The 17,953-nt window shown below is 43.3% G+C and overlaps 1 protein-coding gene across 1 annotated transcript in view; it reads left to right on the top strand.

The window, feature by feature from the left end:
- Nucleotides 1–205: 205 nt before the first annotated feature.
- The window catches only part of KPNA7 (karyopherin subunit alpha 7), an 86,132-nt gene continuing 68,384 nt past the window's right edge, over nucleotides 206–17,953 (top strand). Inside the window, exons 1-6 of the mRNA XM_064294822.1 lie at nucleotides 206–271; nucleotides 2,416–2,556; nucleotides 9,260–9,342; nucleotides 9,758–10,026; nucleotides 12,015–12,097; nucleotides 15,413–15,676. Of these exons, the coding sequence (XP_064150892.1) occupies nucleotides 206–271; nucleotides 2,416–2,556; nucleotides 9,260–9,342; nucleotides 9,758–10,026; nucleotides 12,015–12,097; nucleotides 15,413–15,676 (906 nt within the window). The remainder of the gene's footprint in view (nucleotides 272–2,415; nucleotides 2,557–9,259; nucleotides 9,343–9,757; nucleotides 10,027–12,014; nucleotides 12,098–15,412; nucleotides 15,677–17,953) is intronic.

The raw sequence follows: 17,953 nt of genomic DNA, 5'->3' as shown, positions 1-17,953 counted from the left end.
GCTTCAAGAGCTCCCCTCTGAGCCCCTATGGTGCTCATTGCCCATTGAGCTGGTTTGGTGATGCCTACAGAAGCTACTCCCCATTCCCTTGTGAGCCCTAAAGGTTTAGTGCCCAGATTGCTTTACCGTATTAACCCACACACTGGGCACTAAAAATTTCTTTGCAACTGTCCTACCTACAGGTGGTTTACTTCTTCCAGTCAATATGGCGACTTTAGAAGCTCCAGAAGAGAGGCTGAGGAAGTTCAAGTATCGAGGCAAAGATGCATCTGTGAGTATAAAGCAACCGCCTCTATCAAGGGCTACCCCAAAAAACAAAAATCTAAACTTGTTGTCATTGAGTCGACTCTGCCTCATAGCAATCCTATAGGACAAAATAGAACTGCCCCATAGGGTTTCCAGGGAGTGGCTGGTGGATTCAAACTGCCGACCTTTTGGTGAGCAGCCAAGCTCTTAACCACTGAGCCACCAGGGCTCCTACCATGGGCTAATGCAGTAAAAAGCATGTGGTTGAAATATATCAAAAATTGGGTGGAGAGTTGGAGGGATGAGCAAATATAGCGAAATGTTCATTGTAAATAGGTACATGGGTGTTCACCGAACACTTCTTTCAATTTTTCTGTATGTTTGAAGCTTTCGTAATAAAATACTGAGGTGGGGAAGAAAACTGCATATGGACAACTGGGGACTCAAACGAAGGGCTCCGTGTGATCCTGAAACTGTTTGACTTCAGAACTCCAGCCTCTTCATCTGTAAAACAGGGATGCTATCTACCTCTTACGGTTGGACAGCAGGTTCAAATGCCCGGCATGTAGATGCTTAGCTGTGGCTGATCCCACCAAGGGGTCACCAAGGAGCTTGGGATACAGGTATGGCCAAGAAGCATGGCACAGCCTTGCAGAAGCAGGACTCAGAACTTAAGCACCCAGCCTGTTCTCACTGCTAGGGTGAACGGGAGGGCCTGGGGCAGGGAATCTGCTCTGTGTTGATGTCTTTAACTTCCATTTGGGCTCTGAGCCCACCGTGATCTGGCTCTAGCTCTGTGTCCTGCATCTACGTAGTGCAATCAAGGTATCGCATGCAGTTGGCTATACCTTGGGAATCTGAAAGGCCGCTGAGAATGAAGGAAGTACAAAGTCACAGCAGCCTGGTCAGGACATTGTTGGAAGCCAAATTGCTCTTAGAGTAATCTGTTCCTCCAACCAATTTTTGATGCACCTGGCTTCCAAGACCACTGTAGAATAAAGGAATTAAGCTGTCTATGTGGAGAGCAGTGGGAAAGGCCAGCCAGATAGGAAGAGAGAAAAAGTGGCCCCTGTACAGTCAGGGGCCACTTAGTGAAGGGGCAACAGTGCAACTGGCTTGATAAGCATCGAAGGTGTTTCTGTGTTGTCATATAACATCATAATGACCCTGTTCTCAAGCAAGCATTGCATAGCTTTCTGTAGCTTGTTTAAGGAACCAGAAGTATCTAATATATACTCACTTCCTTATAAGCAATACCTGGGACAGCGGTAGTTCGGTGGTAGAGTTCTTGCCTTCCACGCGGAGACCTGGGTTTGATTGCCGACCAGTGCACCTCGTGAGCAACCACCACCCGTCCGTCAGTGCTGGTTTCGCCAAAGCTTCCACCCTAAAATGGACTGGGAAGAAAGGCCTGGCAAATCGTTTGATGAAAACCCTATGCATCACAATGGTCTGACCTGCAACGGATCACAGGAACGACGCAGGGCCCGGCAGCATTTTTTGTTCTGTTGTGCATGGGGTCACCATGAGTCGGGATGACTCGACAGCAGCGAACGACAACATAATATCTAAAAATCTTCAACCTAAACCCCATCTGTCCAGAAAGGTTGCATCATTCCCCACGGCTTCTCATTACCATGAGGTCTGCTAGTTTGATTGATACAAGAAGGGTGTTTTGATCTTAAATGTCCCTTGGCGTGGTGTCCAAGTGCGGCTTGGGACTGAGTGACCTACAGACCAACCTCACAAGGGCGTATGGAGCCTGGGCATCCCCTTCATTGTGCCCGGCTCCTTCTGTCTCCCCACAGTTAGGAGGTCCAGGAGGTAGGAACTAATGTTCTTTGGAATCTAATTCGCATCAACCAGGATGGGCCCAGGCCGGGGGCAATGGGCTGCTTTGTTCAAATGTCTTCAGAGTTGAGACTCCTAGCCAGGGTGTGCATTTGCCTCCTTGAATTTGGGAGGAAGACCGAATATTTGTCCAGAGGTGGTGTAGACGGAGAAAGCCGAGGAAGTCAGTAGGGCGGAGGCTGTTTGCTACCTGTGTGTCTTCCGGCCTGTTGCATCCGTAAAAATTAAATCAATGTTTTCGGGCTTGTTCTAAAGACTCAGCATGGTAACTGCTGACTTCCAGCTCTAAGTGCTCACAGTCTCTCTTTTCCTCACTAGGTGAGGCGGCAGCAGCGGATAGCCGTCAGTCTGGAGCTCCGGAAGGCCAAGAAGGAGGAGCAGGCCTTAAAGAGAAGGAATATCACTGATCTCTCCCCCGACCCATCTTCTGAGAAACTGGCCAAAGGGGTGTGTCAGAGTGTGGCATTTAGAGCAGCTGTGTGCATGCCCTCAGCAAGTTTCTCTAGCTTGAACATGTTTAATAGGTTCAGAAAGTCACAAGCTCTAATCTGGGGTCTCTGCAGAAAGGAGTGGAGTCCCTGGGTGGTGCAAACGATTAACATGCTTGGCTGCTAACGGGAAGGTTGGAGTTTCATGTCCACCCAGAGGCACCTCAGAAGAAAGGCCCGGTGATCTGCTTCTGAAAAGTCAGCGATTGAAAACCCTATGGACACAGTTCTAACCTGACACACATGGGGTCGCCACAAGTCAGTCAATTCAGTGGCAACTGGTACAGGTTAAGGAAAGAGTTGGAGAGAGATTAGTTAGCAGAAGGCTCGCAGCCATCCGTCTTGTGGCTGTGAGTCTGTGGGATCTATGTTCTAACGAGGAATGGAGAAGGTGCGATTTCTAGTCGAGAATTCACTTGCCCTCCCTAAGCCTGGAAACTTAGGAAATGAGGGTTTCTGACGATTATTTCTTAGTTGAGGCATTTAGTCACTGGACGTGGAAAGTCTTGCCTGGACTTGGCTGCTGTCCTCTGTCTTCAGTTCTCCATCTACTCCAACCGCAGTGAACTCAAATCCTGGCTTGACTGCAAGGGCAGGCCTGTTTTCGTGAACCTTCTCAGGAACTCCAGTAACGTTGTGTTTTCACGTGTCCTATGTACATCACTCTCTGTCCTAATTATCTATGTGTGTCCTCTGTACCCTGCGAGAGATGGTTCCGTTTTGCCAAGCGGCTCTAAAGAGATTACTGTTGATTGAATGAAGCAGGTACGGTCGTCCTCTGCCTTGCCATTGGAATCTGAGCCGCATCACTTTTTAACTTCATTTCTATCTTCAAGTTACCGTCCTTTGCGTTTGTCTAGAGTAGTTGAAAAGCCCTGGTAGTATAACGGTTGAAGTGCTTGGCTGCTAACCGAAAGCTTGGTGATTCGAACCCGCCGCTGCTCCGTGGGAGAAAGATGTGGCAGTCTGCTCCTGTAAAGGCGACAGCCTTGGAAACACTATGGGGCAGTTCTACTCTGTCCTGTAGGATTGCCATAATTTGGAATTGACTCGATGGCCATAGGTTTGGTTGTCTTGGGTGGTGCAACAGTTAACATGCTCAACTGCTAACCGAAAGGTTGTAGGTTGACGTCCACCCGGAAGCACCTTGGAGGAAGGTCCTGGTAATCTGTTTCTGAAAAATGAGCCACTGAAAACCCATCAGCACAGTTCTGCTCTGACGCACACGGGGTGGCCGTGAGTCAAGGACGACTCGGTGGCACGTGGTCAGTCCCTAGGACTTTCCCTCCAAGGAAGATGAAACTGTGACACAGAAGTATGAGAAAAGGAGTTGTTTTTTCTATCCTACATTAAAATGAAACAAAACAAAAAGCAATTGTTGGGTTGATTCCAACTCATAGCGACCCCTGTGTTGCCAAGTAGAACTGCGCTCCGTGGGGTTCTCATGGCTATTACCCTTCAAAAGCAAATTGCCAGGCCTTTCTTCTGAGGGACCTCTGAGTTGGTTCAAACTGCCAACCTTCTGGTTAGGCTATAACTGTTTGCACCGCCTAGGAACTCCATTATCTTAAACCAAACCAAAGACCCATTGATTGCCACCAAGTTGATTCCGACTCACAGCGGCCCTCTAGGACAGAATAGAACTGCCCCACAGGGTTTCCAAAAAGTGGCTGGTGGATTCGAACTGCCTACCTTTTGGTTAGCAGCCAAGCTCCTAACCACTGTACCACCAAGTCTCCCATCCTACGTTAGCATGTTCTTTTTAAAAACTGAGATATGATTCACAAAACGTGAAATTTGCCCTTTTAAAGTATGTAATCAGTGGTTTTCAGTATATTCACAAGGTCATGCAACTATCACCACTGTCTAATTCCAGAACACATTCACCTCCTCGAAAAGAAACCCCTTACCCATTAAAAAGTCACTCCCCATTCCTCCTTCCCCATTAAAAAGTCATTCCCCATTCCTCCTTCCCCTTAGCCTCTGGTAACCGCTAATCTACTTCCTGTCCCTGTGCATTTGCCTACTCTGGACATTCATGGAGACATCTTATTGTAGAATCATACAGTACTATCATACGATACGCGACCTCTTGGTCCTTTGTGGCTGGCTTCCTTCACTAAACATAATGTTTTCAAGGTCCATCCACGTTGTAGCATGTATCAGTGTTTCATTCCCTTTTATGGGCAAATAATATTCCATTGCATGAATATAGCACAATTTGTTTATCCATTCATCACTTGATGGACATTTGGGTTGTTTCTACTTTTGGGTTATTATGAATAATGCTAAGACCCCTAAAAGCAAAAAACCAAACCCATTGCCATCAGTTGATTCCGACTCATAGTGACCCTTTAGGACCCATAGGATTTCTAAGAAGTGGCTGGTGGATTTGAACTGCTGATCCTTGGTTAGCAGCCAAGCTCTTAACCACTGTACCGCCAGGGCTCCCTAAGGTCCCTAGGTAGTGTAAATGTTTTGTGCTCAATTGCTAACCTAAAGGTCGCTGGTTCAAACCCACCCAGCAGTACCATGGAAGAAAAGATCTCACGATCTGCTTCCAGTAGGATTACAGACAAGAGAACCCTATGTCAGATTCTCATGGACTCCAGCTTTCTGGAGCTATGGGGGCTGGATGAACCCCTGAAATTATTGCCCTGAGATAATCTTTAAAACTTAAGCCAAAACTACCCCCTGAAGTCTTCTGGAGACCAAATAATAGCTTAGCTTAACTAGTAAAAAATGTTTGCCTTGAGCTTTATGCTTTTTTGAGAACTACCTACATGGGATCTAAGTGCCAACAGCAACTGGAAAGATTAGATAGGAACCTTAGGGGGCAGTGAGTTTTGTTAATGGGGAAGGAACAACTCAGAAAAGAAGGGTGAGAATGGCTGCACAACTCAAAGAACGTAATCAACGTCACTGAATTGTACATGTAGAAACTGTTGAACTCATGTACGTTTTGCCGCATATAGTCACAACAAAATATTTTAGCCTAGAAAATCCTATGGGGCAGCTATACTCTGTAACACACGGGGTCGTTGTGAGTCGGAATTGACTTGATGGCAACTAACAACAAACAACGTGAACAATGCTGTTATAAACATTCACGTACAAGTTTTTGTGTGAACATGTTTTCATTTTTTTGGTTATACCTAGGAGTGGAATTGCTGGGTCATAAGAGAACACTATGTTTGACTCTTTGAGGAACTGCCAGGCTCTTCTCCAAAGTGGCCGTGTCATTCTACATTCCCACCAGAGGTGTATGAGGGTCCAGTTTCTCTACATCCTTGTCAACACTTTTATTTGTCCATCTTTTTTATTATAGCCATCCATTATAGTGGTTGCGTAGTGGTATCTTATTGTGGTTTTGACTCACATTTCCCTGATGGCTAATGATGCTGAGCATATTTTATGTGTCTATTGGCCATTCGTATCTCTTCTTCGGAAAAATGTCTGTTCAAATCCTTTGCCCGTTTTTAAAAGCTGGGTTGTCTTTTTATTATCTTTCTATACTCTAAGAGTTCTCTGTGTAGTCTAGGTACTAGATTCTTATCACATGGTGATTTGCAAATATTTTCTCCCATTCTGTGGGTTGTCTTTCATTTTCTTCATGGTGTCCCTTGCACAAAAGTTTTTTAATTCGATGAAGTCCCATTATCTGCCCCCCACCGCACGTTTGTTCACTTGTTCTTTAGATGTCATATCTAAGAAACCCTTGCCTAACCCAAGGTCACAAAGATGTATGTCTGTTTCTTTCCATGAGTTAATATATTTTTAGCTCTTAAATCCATATTCTGTATAACTCTTGTATATGGTATGAGGTAGGAGTCCAACTTCATTCTTTGCACGTGGATAATCAGTCATCCTAGAACCATTTGTTGAAGACTATTCTCTCGATCACTGATTGTCTTGACACCATTGTCAAAAATCAATTAACAGTAAGTTCGAGGATTTATTTCTAGACTTGCAATTCCATTTGACCTGTATGTCTACCCTTATATTAGGACCCACACTGTCTTGATTACTATGGCTTTGCAGCAAGTTTTGAAATTGGAACTTTATTCTTCCTTTCAAGATTGTTCTGACTCTTCTGGGTCCATTGAATTTCCATATGAATTTTTGGATCTTGTGAATTTCTTTAATAGGGGCAGTTTAGATTTTGTTTGGGATTGTGTGGACTCTGTAGATCATCTGCTATCTTAACAATATCGAGTATTCCAGTTCACAGACAGGAGACCTCTTTCCATTAGTCTCTAATTTTTTTTTTTGGTAGTTGTTAGTGTACAAGTCTTGTACTTCTTTTACTAAAGGTATTCCTAAGTATTTTATTATTTTTGATGCTGTAAATGAAATTGTTCTTGAATTCCAATTTCAGATTGTTAGTATATAGAAATACAATTGGCTTTTGGGTATTAATCCTATGACTTTGCTGAACTTATTAGCTCTAAATGTTATTTGTGGATTCCTAAAGACTTTCTGTATACGAGATAATGTTGTCTGCAAATAGAAATCGTTTTACTAGTTCTTTCCAATATGGATGATTTTTACTTTATTTTTGCTTAATTGCCCTGTGTAGAACCTCCAGTATGATGTTGAATAGAAGTGGCAAGAGTAGACATTCTTGACTTGTTCCTTATCTGAGGGGGAAAGCTAGCCGTCGGTTTTTCATCAAGGCCCTTTATCAGGCAGAGAGTATCCTTTTCTAGTCCAAGTTTGAATGTTTTTATCATGAAAGGATGATGGATTTTGTCAAATGCTTTTTCCACATCTATCGAGATGATTATGTGAGTTTTTTCCTTTATTATATTAATATGATGTATTACATTGATTTTCAAATGTTAAACCAACTTTGCCTTTCTGGGATAATATATCTATACTTAGTCATGGTATATAATCCTTTTTTGTTGTTGTTGCTAGATTGGGTTTGCTAATATTTTGAGGATCTTTGCATCTGTATTCACCAGGGATATTATCTTATAGTTTTCTTGTGATTTTCTTTGTCTGGTTTTGGTTATTGGGGTAATATTGGCATCATAGAATAAGTTGAGAAGTGTTTACTCTCCTGTTTTTTGGAAGAGTTTATGAAGGATTGGTGTTACTTCTCCTTCAAATGTTTGGAAAAAATTCACCAATAAGCCATCTGGGCCTGGGCTTTTCTTTAAGTTAATAATTCAAAAATTTTAAGTGTTTTTTAAATTAATAATTCCATCTCTTTAAGAGATTGCCAATAATTCAATTGACCTGGAGTCAATTTTGGTAGTTTGTGTTTCTAGGAATTTGTCCATTTCATGTATATTATCTGATTTGTTGGCATGTGATTGTTCCCCTATAATCCTTTTTATTTCTGTAAAATCAATAGTAATACCCCTACTTTCATTCCTAATTTTAGTAATTTGAGTCTTCTCTCTTTCTCTCTTTTTTTTTTTTTTTTTCTTGGTAACTAGCTAAAGGTTTGTCAATTTCATTGATCTTTTCAAATAATCATCTTTAGGTTTTATTGATTTTTTTTTTCTATATTTCCCCCATTCTTTCATTTATTTCCATTCTAGTCTTTGTTTCCTTCTTTCTGCTTGCTTTGGGTTTAACTTGCTCTTATTTTTAAAAGTTTTTTTTTTTTTTAAGGTGTAAAACTATTGATTTGAGATCTTTTTTTAATATAGACATTTATAGCTATAAATTTGTTTCTAAGTCCTGCTTTAGCTGCATCCCACAACTTTTGGTATGTTGTATCTTCATTTTCATTCATCACATAGTATTTTATAATTTCTCTTGTAATTTTTTTTCTTCCAGCCATTGGTTATTTAAGAGTGCATTGTTTAATTTTCACATACTTGTGAATTTCTTAAGTTTCCTTCTGTTACTGATTTCTAATTTCATTCCACTGTGGTTAAAGAACATAATTTGTATGATTTCAATCCTTTTAAATGTATTGAGATACAACTTATGGCCTAGCATATTGTCTATCCTGGAGAATGCTCCATGTGCACTTGAACATGTATTCTGCTACAGTTGGATGAACTCCTAGTCAGGGAAAATTAAGAGTGCCTTGCAAGTGGGGTTTTCTAGGGAACCACCAGACACGTCAAATAATGACAATAAGTACCAACCCCAATTTGTTTTTTCCAGTGGCTGTCAAGCTGTTGGTTTTCACCATGATTAGGGGCTGTTGGTTTTCAAAGCTACCGTGAGCTGGAGAAGGGGGTAGTAGAAAAAGGCAGCTTAAAATCTCACAAAATTTACTGCTCTCACCAAGATCCAGTCTTTTTCTTGAGTAAACACTTCCTGACTTGAATAAACCAAATTGCTACAAGACTTTGGTTAATTTCTGGAATTCTGAAAAAGTCGATTCTGACCATTTTTGCCAGTTTTTTTGTTTCTTTTGTGAAGGAGGAATTTTCAGAGGTCCTCATTCTGCCATTTTCGCTGATGTCCATTAGCATGTTCTTACTGCATGCCTTTGAAGACAGACTGGGGATCCAAGGATGATGATAATTAACCACCTCCATGGGGTCCTGCGAGACCACTGGTGTCCTTCTCTCCTTCACATGGACCAGCGTGCAGGATGGGGCACCCTGTCAAGCCAGCATGTTCTAATCAGATGGATGGCTAGACTAGATGACCTTTACCATTTCTTTTCGCAGAGACTCTGACCTGAATGTCTCTCATTGCAGGTCAGCCTCACCCTGGATGAAATAGTCAATCATGCAAGTGGCACAGACCCACGCCTATGTTTCCAGGCCACCCAGGCAGCCAGGTATCACCCAAGAGACTCCTGCTATTTGCTGGCTTTAGAGCTAGAAATGAGCTCAGTAGCAATTTCTTGGCAGTGGTAAAATGCCGACAAAATACAAGAAAAGGGGTAGTCCTTCCAGAAGTGAGACTCAATTGCTACTTTACGCTGTCCTTGAGGACAACTTAAAATATGCAATGTGTTGTCAGAGATGAGTTGCTTCATTTAAATTGGACTGTACAGAAATCTCTGCTCATAGATAGGGAAAATGTTGCTCCGTCACTGCAGAGTTCTTTGGGCTCAGCTCTAGGATATGGAGTAGCTCTGGCCCAGCTGCTTGTCTTACTTGATAGTTAGGAATGCCAATCACATCTATAAGGGAGGTTCTTACTATCCGCCTTTACATGACTTGTTTCTTTGATTCCCTTTCACTGCATAGGAAAATGCTGTCTCGGGAAAGGAACCCTGCTCTAAAACTGATCGTGGAAGCAGGGCTCGTTCCCAGGCTGGTGGAGTTCCTGAAGTCTTTCCTGTACCCCTGCTTGCAGTTCGAGGCAGCCTGGGCTCTGACCAACATTGCTTCGGGGCCGTCAGAGTTGACCAGAGCTGTTGTGGAAGGAGGCGCCGTCTCGCCCTTGGTCGAGCTCCTGTCCTCCCCCGATGTGGCTGTGTGTGAACAGGCAGTGTGGGCCCTTGGTAACATAGCAGGTGAGCCTGTCCCCTCAGCGGGCTAAGAAAAGTAGTCCAGGCACGTGGCAGGTTTGGGAACTCTTTGGGTGGTATGGTGGGCTTAATATTGTGGCACCCCTGCCAGGATTCTTGTTACTGTCAAGTCAGCTCCAAGTCATGGTGGCCTCATGTATAACAGACTGAAACATTAGACCCGGTCCTGCGTCGTCTTCGCAATCATTGGTAAGTTTGAGCCCATTGCTGAAGCTATTGTGTCAATCCATCTCACTGAGGTTTTCCCTCATTTTCACAGATCTTTTACTTTACCAAACATGATGTTCTTTTCTAATGATTGGCCTCCCAGGATAAATACCTAGAAATGCTGGGAGAAGTACAAGAAGCTTTTTCAAAATTCAGAACCAAGTTTAGAAGACAAAACTAATGAAGCTGAAAGCAGAGTGATAGGGGTGAAGCTACAGGCTCCTGGGGACATCTGCCAACACTGAGGTCCTAATGGCTTCGGGAAGCCCTGGTGGTGCAGTGGTTAAGAGCTCAGCTGCTAACCAAAAGGTCCGCAGTTCCAATCTACCAGCTGCTCCTTGGAAACCCAATTGAGGCAGTTCTAGTCAGTCCTATAGGGTCGCTATGAGTTGGAATCAACTCGAAGGCAATGGGTTTGGCTTTTAATGTCTTCAGGGATAAAAGATAAGGTCTCTGGTGGGGGACAAACGTTTTGTGCTGGACTACTAACAAAAAGCTTGGTGGTTTGAACCCACCCACCGGTGCCATGGAAAAAATCCTGGTGATCTGCCTCCATAAAGATTACAGCCAAGAAAACCCTATGGAGCTCAGTTTTACTTTGTAACACGTGTGGTTACCGTGAGTCAGAATCATCTCAATGGCAGTGGGTGTTTGGTTTTTGTTAATGGCTTCAGGGACAAAAAAATAAGGCTTTGGCCTATGCAACATAGGAGTTTGTGACAAACCCTTGTAACCCAGGACCCTAAAAGGGCTATGCTTTCACTGAGCTATGCCTCCGCTGAAAGTTACCAAGGGAACATATAAAAAAAACAGAAGTATCATTTTGGCTAGGGGTGAAGTCACCTCTAGAGCTCAATCCTATGAGTGCCATCATGGATTTGGGGCTTTATTCTCTACATGCTCCAGGAAAGCACAAGCCGAGGAATTATTAGTGCTGCAGGCTTGGAAGGCCTCCCCCTCCTCCCCAAATTCCTGACTGAAATAAAAGAAATGCTCTCTGGGGAAACAAGCTCAATTGGGATTTTGACAAATTAAGATCAGCCAAATATCAGCAATTCGAAGTTCAGGGAAGGAACCACCCACCATGACTGAGCGAGCAAAACAAACAGGATGATTAGACCTCCAAGGACTTCAGATACTGGAATTAGCAGCTACAGAATACAAACTCAGTCTGCTTTTAAAATGATTGTAATCATAAAGAACCTATCTCAGAGTCCTTCTGTCTCTCATTTTGCATGGGTCAGTAGGGAACAGGCAAGATTGGGTGGTATAAAGTTACTAATGCCTTGCCTGATTGGCTGAAGGATACTCACCAAGACTTCTAGGGTCTAAAATTGGTCGTCAAGCCCAAGTAGCAGACAGCTGATTGCCAGCACCTATTGATTTTCCAGCTATTGCTCTGAGTTGCATTTGGAAGTTATCACCCTGTGCTGAAGTCTTCTGGGAAGGCAGCTTTGTTTTCCTGAGAGCCACGCTGAGAAATGCAGCCAGCATTCAGAGCGTACTTCTCGGGCCTTTATATCTCCACAGCCTCTGCTTATAGCCGTTGCTGTTTTGTGGCATCTCTGTGTTCCATGTCAAGCTTGTCCAACCAACTGATACCTTGGAGACCCAGGATCTACTACATGGCTATCCTATATACTTGCCAAACCCAGGAAGGAGTTTAGGCCTCTCACCCACTGAGTAAAACTTTTTTTTTTAAACTAGTCACCAACCCTAGGCTTCTCTGTTCTCTCTTTGAATGTCATGCTCTGATCTATTTGTAGGTGACAGCCCAGAGCTCAGAGACATTGTTATCTCAAGCAATGCAGTCCCGTATCTGCTGGCCCTGGTTTCATCAACCATATCAGTGAGTGTCTTTAAATTAGAAACCTAGCTAGGGGATAAATTCTCAAGGCTGGGAAATCTGGGAGGTAGTTATAAATCAATGCTAGATCCTATGGCTGTTTTCCTGGCCCCTTATAACAGCATTTAGGAACAAGGTCTAGTACTTAATATCATTTTGGCTAAAGGTTGGCCCGGATTTGTCCGTAGGGGCTGGTAGTGCTAATCTTTCTTCTGGGACATTGGAAGAGGCCTGTTAAAGTTCTTCTAAGCTTACCATCCTGCAAAAGTAGATGACTGAGTTCATTCAAGGGCACAGACAGATTTAGTGGATTTTCAGTTCTGTTTGTGAGCAATAGGGTCTAGGTTTGGAGGTTAGAGTCAAAGTTGACTGATGTGGCACTAATAGAAGACTCCCTGAATTAGGAGTTAAATTTGGGCTTGATTTGTCTCAAACAAACACAGGGAAGGTAGCTCTCAAAAGCCAAGGGAATCCAAAGAAGATACAGAAATGATAAGTAAGCACATGAAAAGATGTTCAACGTCATTAGCCATTAGAAAAATGCATATCAAAACCACGATGAGACATCGCTTCACACCCACTAAGATGGCTATCATTAAAAAAATAAAAAAGAATAACAAATGTAGAGAAATTGTGCATTGCTGGTGAGAATGCAAAATGGTGCAACCCTGTAGAAAAGTTTGATAGTTCCTCAAGTTAAACATAGAATTACCATACAAACCAGCAGTTTCACTCCTAGGTATATACTTCCAAAAAATTGAAAACACTGACTCGGATACTTGTACGCCAATGTTCATAGCAGCACTATTCACAGTAGCTGAAAGGTAGAAACAACCCAAGTGTTCGTTAACAGCAAAACAATAGTATGTACAATACAATGGAGTATTATTCAGGCACAGAAAGGAATGAAGTGTTGATACATGCTAAGACATGGATAAACCTTGAAGACATTATGCTAACTGAAATAAGTCAGACACAAAAGGACAGATATTGCGTGATTGTGCTTATATGAAATAATCCGTTGCTCTTGTTAGCTACTGTCCAGTTGGCCCCTGACCCATGGCTTGGGTGGTGCAAGCAGTTTGTGATTGGCTGCTAACCAGAAGGTTGGTAGTTCGAACCTACCCAGTAAGGCCACAAAAGAAAGGCCTGGCATCTGCTTCTCTAAAGATTACAGCCACGAAAACCCTGTGGAGCAGTTCTACTCTGTAACACATGGGCTCACTATGAAATACCTAGAATAGGCAAATTCATAGAGGCAGAAAGTAGATTAGATGTTGCCAGGGGGAGAAGGAATGGGGAGTTATTGCTTATTGGGTCCTGAATTTGTTTGGTGTGATGAAAAATTTTGGAAATAGGTAGCAGTGATGGTCACAGAACACCATGAATGTCATTAATGCCTCTGAAATACATGTAAAGTGGTTAAAATATTTCATGTTATATGTATCTTACCACAATTAGAAAACAAAACAAAAAAAGCTGAGGGAATATGTGCAAAGACCTCAATATGGAAGAAAACCTGACATGGTGGAACTAGAAAAAGGCTGGCATGACCAAGGGAGTTTGCAAGGAGAAACAGTGTAAGAAAAAGAGTTGGTTTAGGCGTCATCCTGGTAGCAATGGGAAGCCTTTGGAGGATTTCAAACCAGGAAGTGATGAGGTCTGATCTTTCAGAAAGACCCTTCTGGCTGTTTGATGGGGGGGTTATAGCAGAAAGATAGGGTCAAGCGCATTGACATGGGATGTCGATGTGTTAGACCTGGTAAAACCAAAAACCAAACCTGTTGCCGTTGAGTCCAATTCTGACTCATAGCAACCCTATAGGACAGAGTAGAACTGCCCCATAAGGTTTTCCAAGGCTGTAATCTTCAGGGAAGCAGACTGCCACATCTTTCTCCTTCAGAGCAACTGGTGGGTTTGAATCACTGATTGTTTGGTCACCAGCTGAGCGCTTAACCACTTCGCCACCAGGGCTCCCAACTAGACAAAGCAGGGAGACAGAAAGAAGCAAGGATGCCCCCAGGTCTGAGGTTAGGTCATTTACATGACTGTCTTCCTATAGAAACGGGAAAGATGGAGGCAGGAAGGAATCAGAGCTTTAGTTGTAGATGTTAAATTGAAGTGAGTTAGAAGCAGCCTTGTAGTGAGGTCAAGTGGAGGGATATGCAGTCCAGGTGAATGTGTGTTCATATAGTCATCCTGCTGGGCAAGGCCGTCTAGAGCAGAGGTAAGCAAACCTAGTGTGGCCAGCTGCTTGTTTTTGTAAATAAAGTTTTATTGGAATATGGCCGCACCCATTCGTTTACATACTGACTGGCTGTTTCTGTGCTACATTGGCAGAGTTGAGCAGTTTCAACAGAGACTCTTTGGCTTGCAAAGCTGAAAATGTTTACTATCTGGCCCTTAACAGAAAAAGTTTGCCAACCCCTGACCTAGAGTAAAAGGAAAGCCTGGATCCATGTCCTGGGGCCTGTAACATTCAGAGGTCAGGCAGCCTGTCAAGAAGACTGAGAAAGAACAGCCCATTTGTCCACAGAAAACCAGAAGGTCTGGTGTCACAGATGCCAAGAAAAGCTTTTTCAAAAGGAAATGGCTGGCTACTAAACACAGCTAACTTGAAGACAGTAACTTTAGGACTAAAAAGCAGCCATTAGATTTGTAGACTTGGAAGGAGCTGATTTCCATCACTAACTACAAAGAAGTAGGGACAAAAACCAGCCTAGACTGGTTTGAAGAACAAAGGGGAAGCTGTGAGGCAGGCAGTGAATATACACACATCTTTGATGATGGACTATGAAAAACAGAAGTAGGAGGAGGGATGGAGAGGTGACAAGGGAGGAATCTAGGTTGAAGAAGCTAGAAAGTATTTTCATGCTAGTGGGAGTGGTCCAGAGGAGAGAGGTGACTCCGGTGCAGTCTTTAAAGACAAGAAGGGACGGGGTCCAGAGGCGGTACAGGAAGACTGATCCTTCATAGAAGAAGAGAAATGTGATTATGACATGGCTGGTAGAGTTATAGATGGGTGGGCAGACCTAACTCCTGCTTGATCTTGATTTTGTAAATAAAACATGAAATTAGGTCATCAGTTGAATTAAGCTGGGAGGATGTTTTAAAGAATATAAGGGAACCTCCTTAAGACTCGAGTATGAAATTTAAAATTCGTTCTGTGTCCCTAGCCCATACCATTACCTAGAATACGTTCCTATTTGAAGAACAAAAGCTTTGGTTCAGGCTGGTCAGTAATATTGACCACAGATGGCAAGGACATTGCATTTTCCCTCCTTTGGCCCTGATGCTAGAGCAGGCCCTTTGTTACAGGTCACGTTTCTGCGTAACATCACATGGACCTTGTCCAACTTGTGCCGGTACAAGAACCCATACCCTTGTGCGAAGGCGGTGAAGCAAATGCTACCTGTCCTTCTCTGCCTCCTGCAACACCATGACACGGAGATTCTCTCGGACACCTGCTGGGCCCTGTCCTACCTCACTGAAGGCTGCAATGAACGCATTGGCCAAGTGGTTGGCACGGGGGTCCTGCCCAGGCTGGTGGAGCTCATGACCAGCTCAGAACTCACCGTCTTGGTAAATATCGTTCCAGGTTCCATGTGTCTCTATGAGGACCTTCAGCCTAGAGTCTGTGCATCATAATTCATTGTGGCAAATTCTGTTCTCTACTCCCCCACCTGCCCACCCACCAATAGGCCTTCCACAGCCAGCTCTAATCCTTCTCTTATAACAAAGCTTGCCCTCTGCGATTTCCTTGTCTTTGCCATTCTTTAGCCAAAGGCTTGGATCAATTTCGCTCTAAAATCTGGTGGGTGTGAAGTAATTTAGGAGCCCTGGTGGCACAATGATAAACACTAGGCTGCTAAATGAAAGGTGGGCAGTTCGAATCCGCCCAGTGTTTCCACAGGAGAAAGACCTGGCCACCCACTTCTGTAAAGATTACAGCCAAGAAAACCCTGTGGGATAGTTCTAGCTCTGCTTTGTCACATTGGGGTTGCTATGAGTCAAAAATCGACTCAACATCACCTAACAACCACGAGAAGTTATTTGCTCTTTCTTAATCTGATAACTAGAAAATACAGAAAAGCACCAAATGAAAATGACTTATAATCTGACCACCCAGTAAACTAGCCTTTTACTGCATTTCCTTCTAGTGGTCTATACATGTAGGCTTAACCAGTTGGCTTTTAGGGGTATATTTTTTAGGAGATCGAGCTTATTGTAACATTTGAACTTCCTACTCGTTGTTGTCGAGTCATTCTGACTCATAGAGACCCTATGGGACAGAGTAGAGCTGCCCCATAGGTTTCCAAGGCTAAAATCTATATGGAAGTAGCCTGTTAGACCTTTCTTTCGCAGAGCGGCTAGTGCTCACACTGCCATCCTTTTGGTTAACAGCTGAGCGCTTAACCACTGCACCTGCTTCCGTAAAGATTTACAGTGTTGGAAACGCTATGGGCAGTTCTACTCTGTCTGTAGGTCGCTGTGAGTCGGAATTGACTAGGTGGCAACAGGTTGAATTTACAGAAGCATAAAGGGAAATTCTCTCTTATTCCCTTCCAGTTGGTTCTTTTAGGTCACTTCAAGTGTAGAGGAAAAGTAATTAAAACCAAAGCCAGCACTTTGCTATTACCAAGCATTGGTTACTTACATAACTCACTGCTTTGAAATGCGAGTATATTATATTTAAGATGCCTCTAGTCTGCCCCTTTTGATTTCTGTGCCTACTATTATATATTACATAGCCTTAATGATTATCTAGGAGCCCTGATGGCATAATGGTTAAGAGCTCGGCTGCTAACAGAAAGATCAGCAGTTCAAATCTACCTAGCAGCTCCATGGAAGAAAGACCTGGCAATCTGCTCCCGTAAAGATTACAGCCTAGAAAATTCCATGGGGCAGTTCTACTCTGTCACATGGGGTCACTATCAGTCGAAATCAACTCAATGGCATCTAACAACAACAACTATTATCTATTCTGAGATTAGGATAGTATGTCAAGGTTGGTTGGTGGGTACTGCTAGGGGGTGGAGGGGAGTGAAGAAAATATCTGTAAGAAACTGTTTATCCCAGGGGCCTGGAGCCCGGTTGGAGCTGTTCTAGCAAGGCTGTAGTTGGTCTATATAGCACAACTTATACCTCATATTTGAGTAGCAGTCATGTGGCAAAATAGGTTAGGAAAATTCTAGAACTGTTCATGGGCTGTGCTGGGGCTGCAACCTTGCTGCTACAATGCAGAGAAATCAAAATAACTCCACAGTCAATCCTCATCTTGGGCTCAGTTGTAGATCCATCCAGGACACCTTCGGCGTTATTCCAAGGGGGTTTGTGAATACGCCAAGAAATGCCGCTGAGATCCCGTTATTAAAAACCAAAAAAAAAAAAAAAAATCAAATCCATGGACATCTAGTCCATCCTGACTCATGGCGATCCCATGAACTCCACAGGGTTTTCTCAGCTGTAATCTTTACAGAAGTGGATCTCCAGGCCTTTCTTCCATGGCACCATTGGGTGGGTTCAAACTACCAACCTTTAGGTTGGTAGTTGAGTGCAAACTGTCTGCACCACCTAGGGACCTCAGGGATCTCATTAGCACCAATTAAATATACAGCAGAATCTTGACACTCCTACTGAGTAGGTACGCAGTGGAAATTATTACCTGATAAACACTACAGCAATTTAGCACTTTTCCCAATGTAAGGATATGAAAAAGATAGCATCATTCCTTGATAAAGACATCCCTTGACCTCTCTCCCACTTGAGCCAGAACTATTGGTAAGCTCGCAAGTACCTTTAAACTAGGCCAGCAGCTGTGGACAAGCTGAATTAAACGGATTGTGGGTACCATCATGG

This window comes from Loxodonta africana, chromosome 12 (assembly GCF_030014295.1).
Source record: "Loxodonta africana isolate mLoxAfr1 chromosome 12, mLoxAfr1.hap2, whole genome shotgun sequence".
NCBI lineage: Eukaryota > Metazoa > Chordata > Mammalia > Proboscidea > Elephantidae > Loxodonta > Loxodonta africana.
This window is presented reverse-complemented; position numbering and strand designations above follow the sequence as displayed.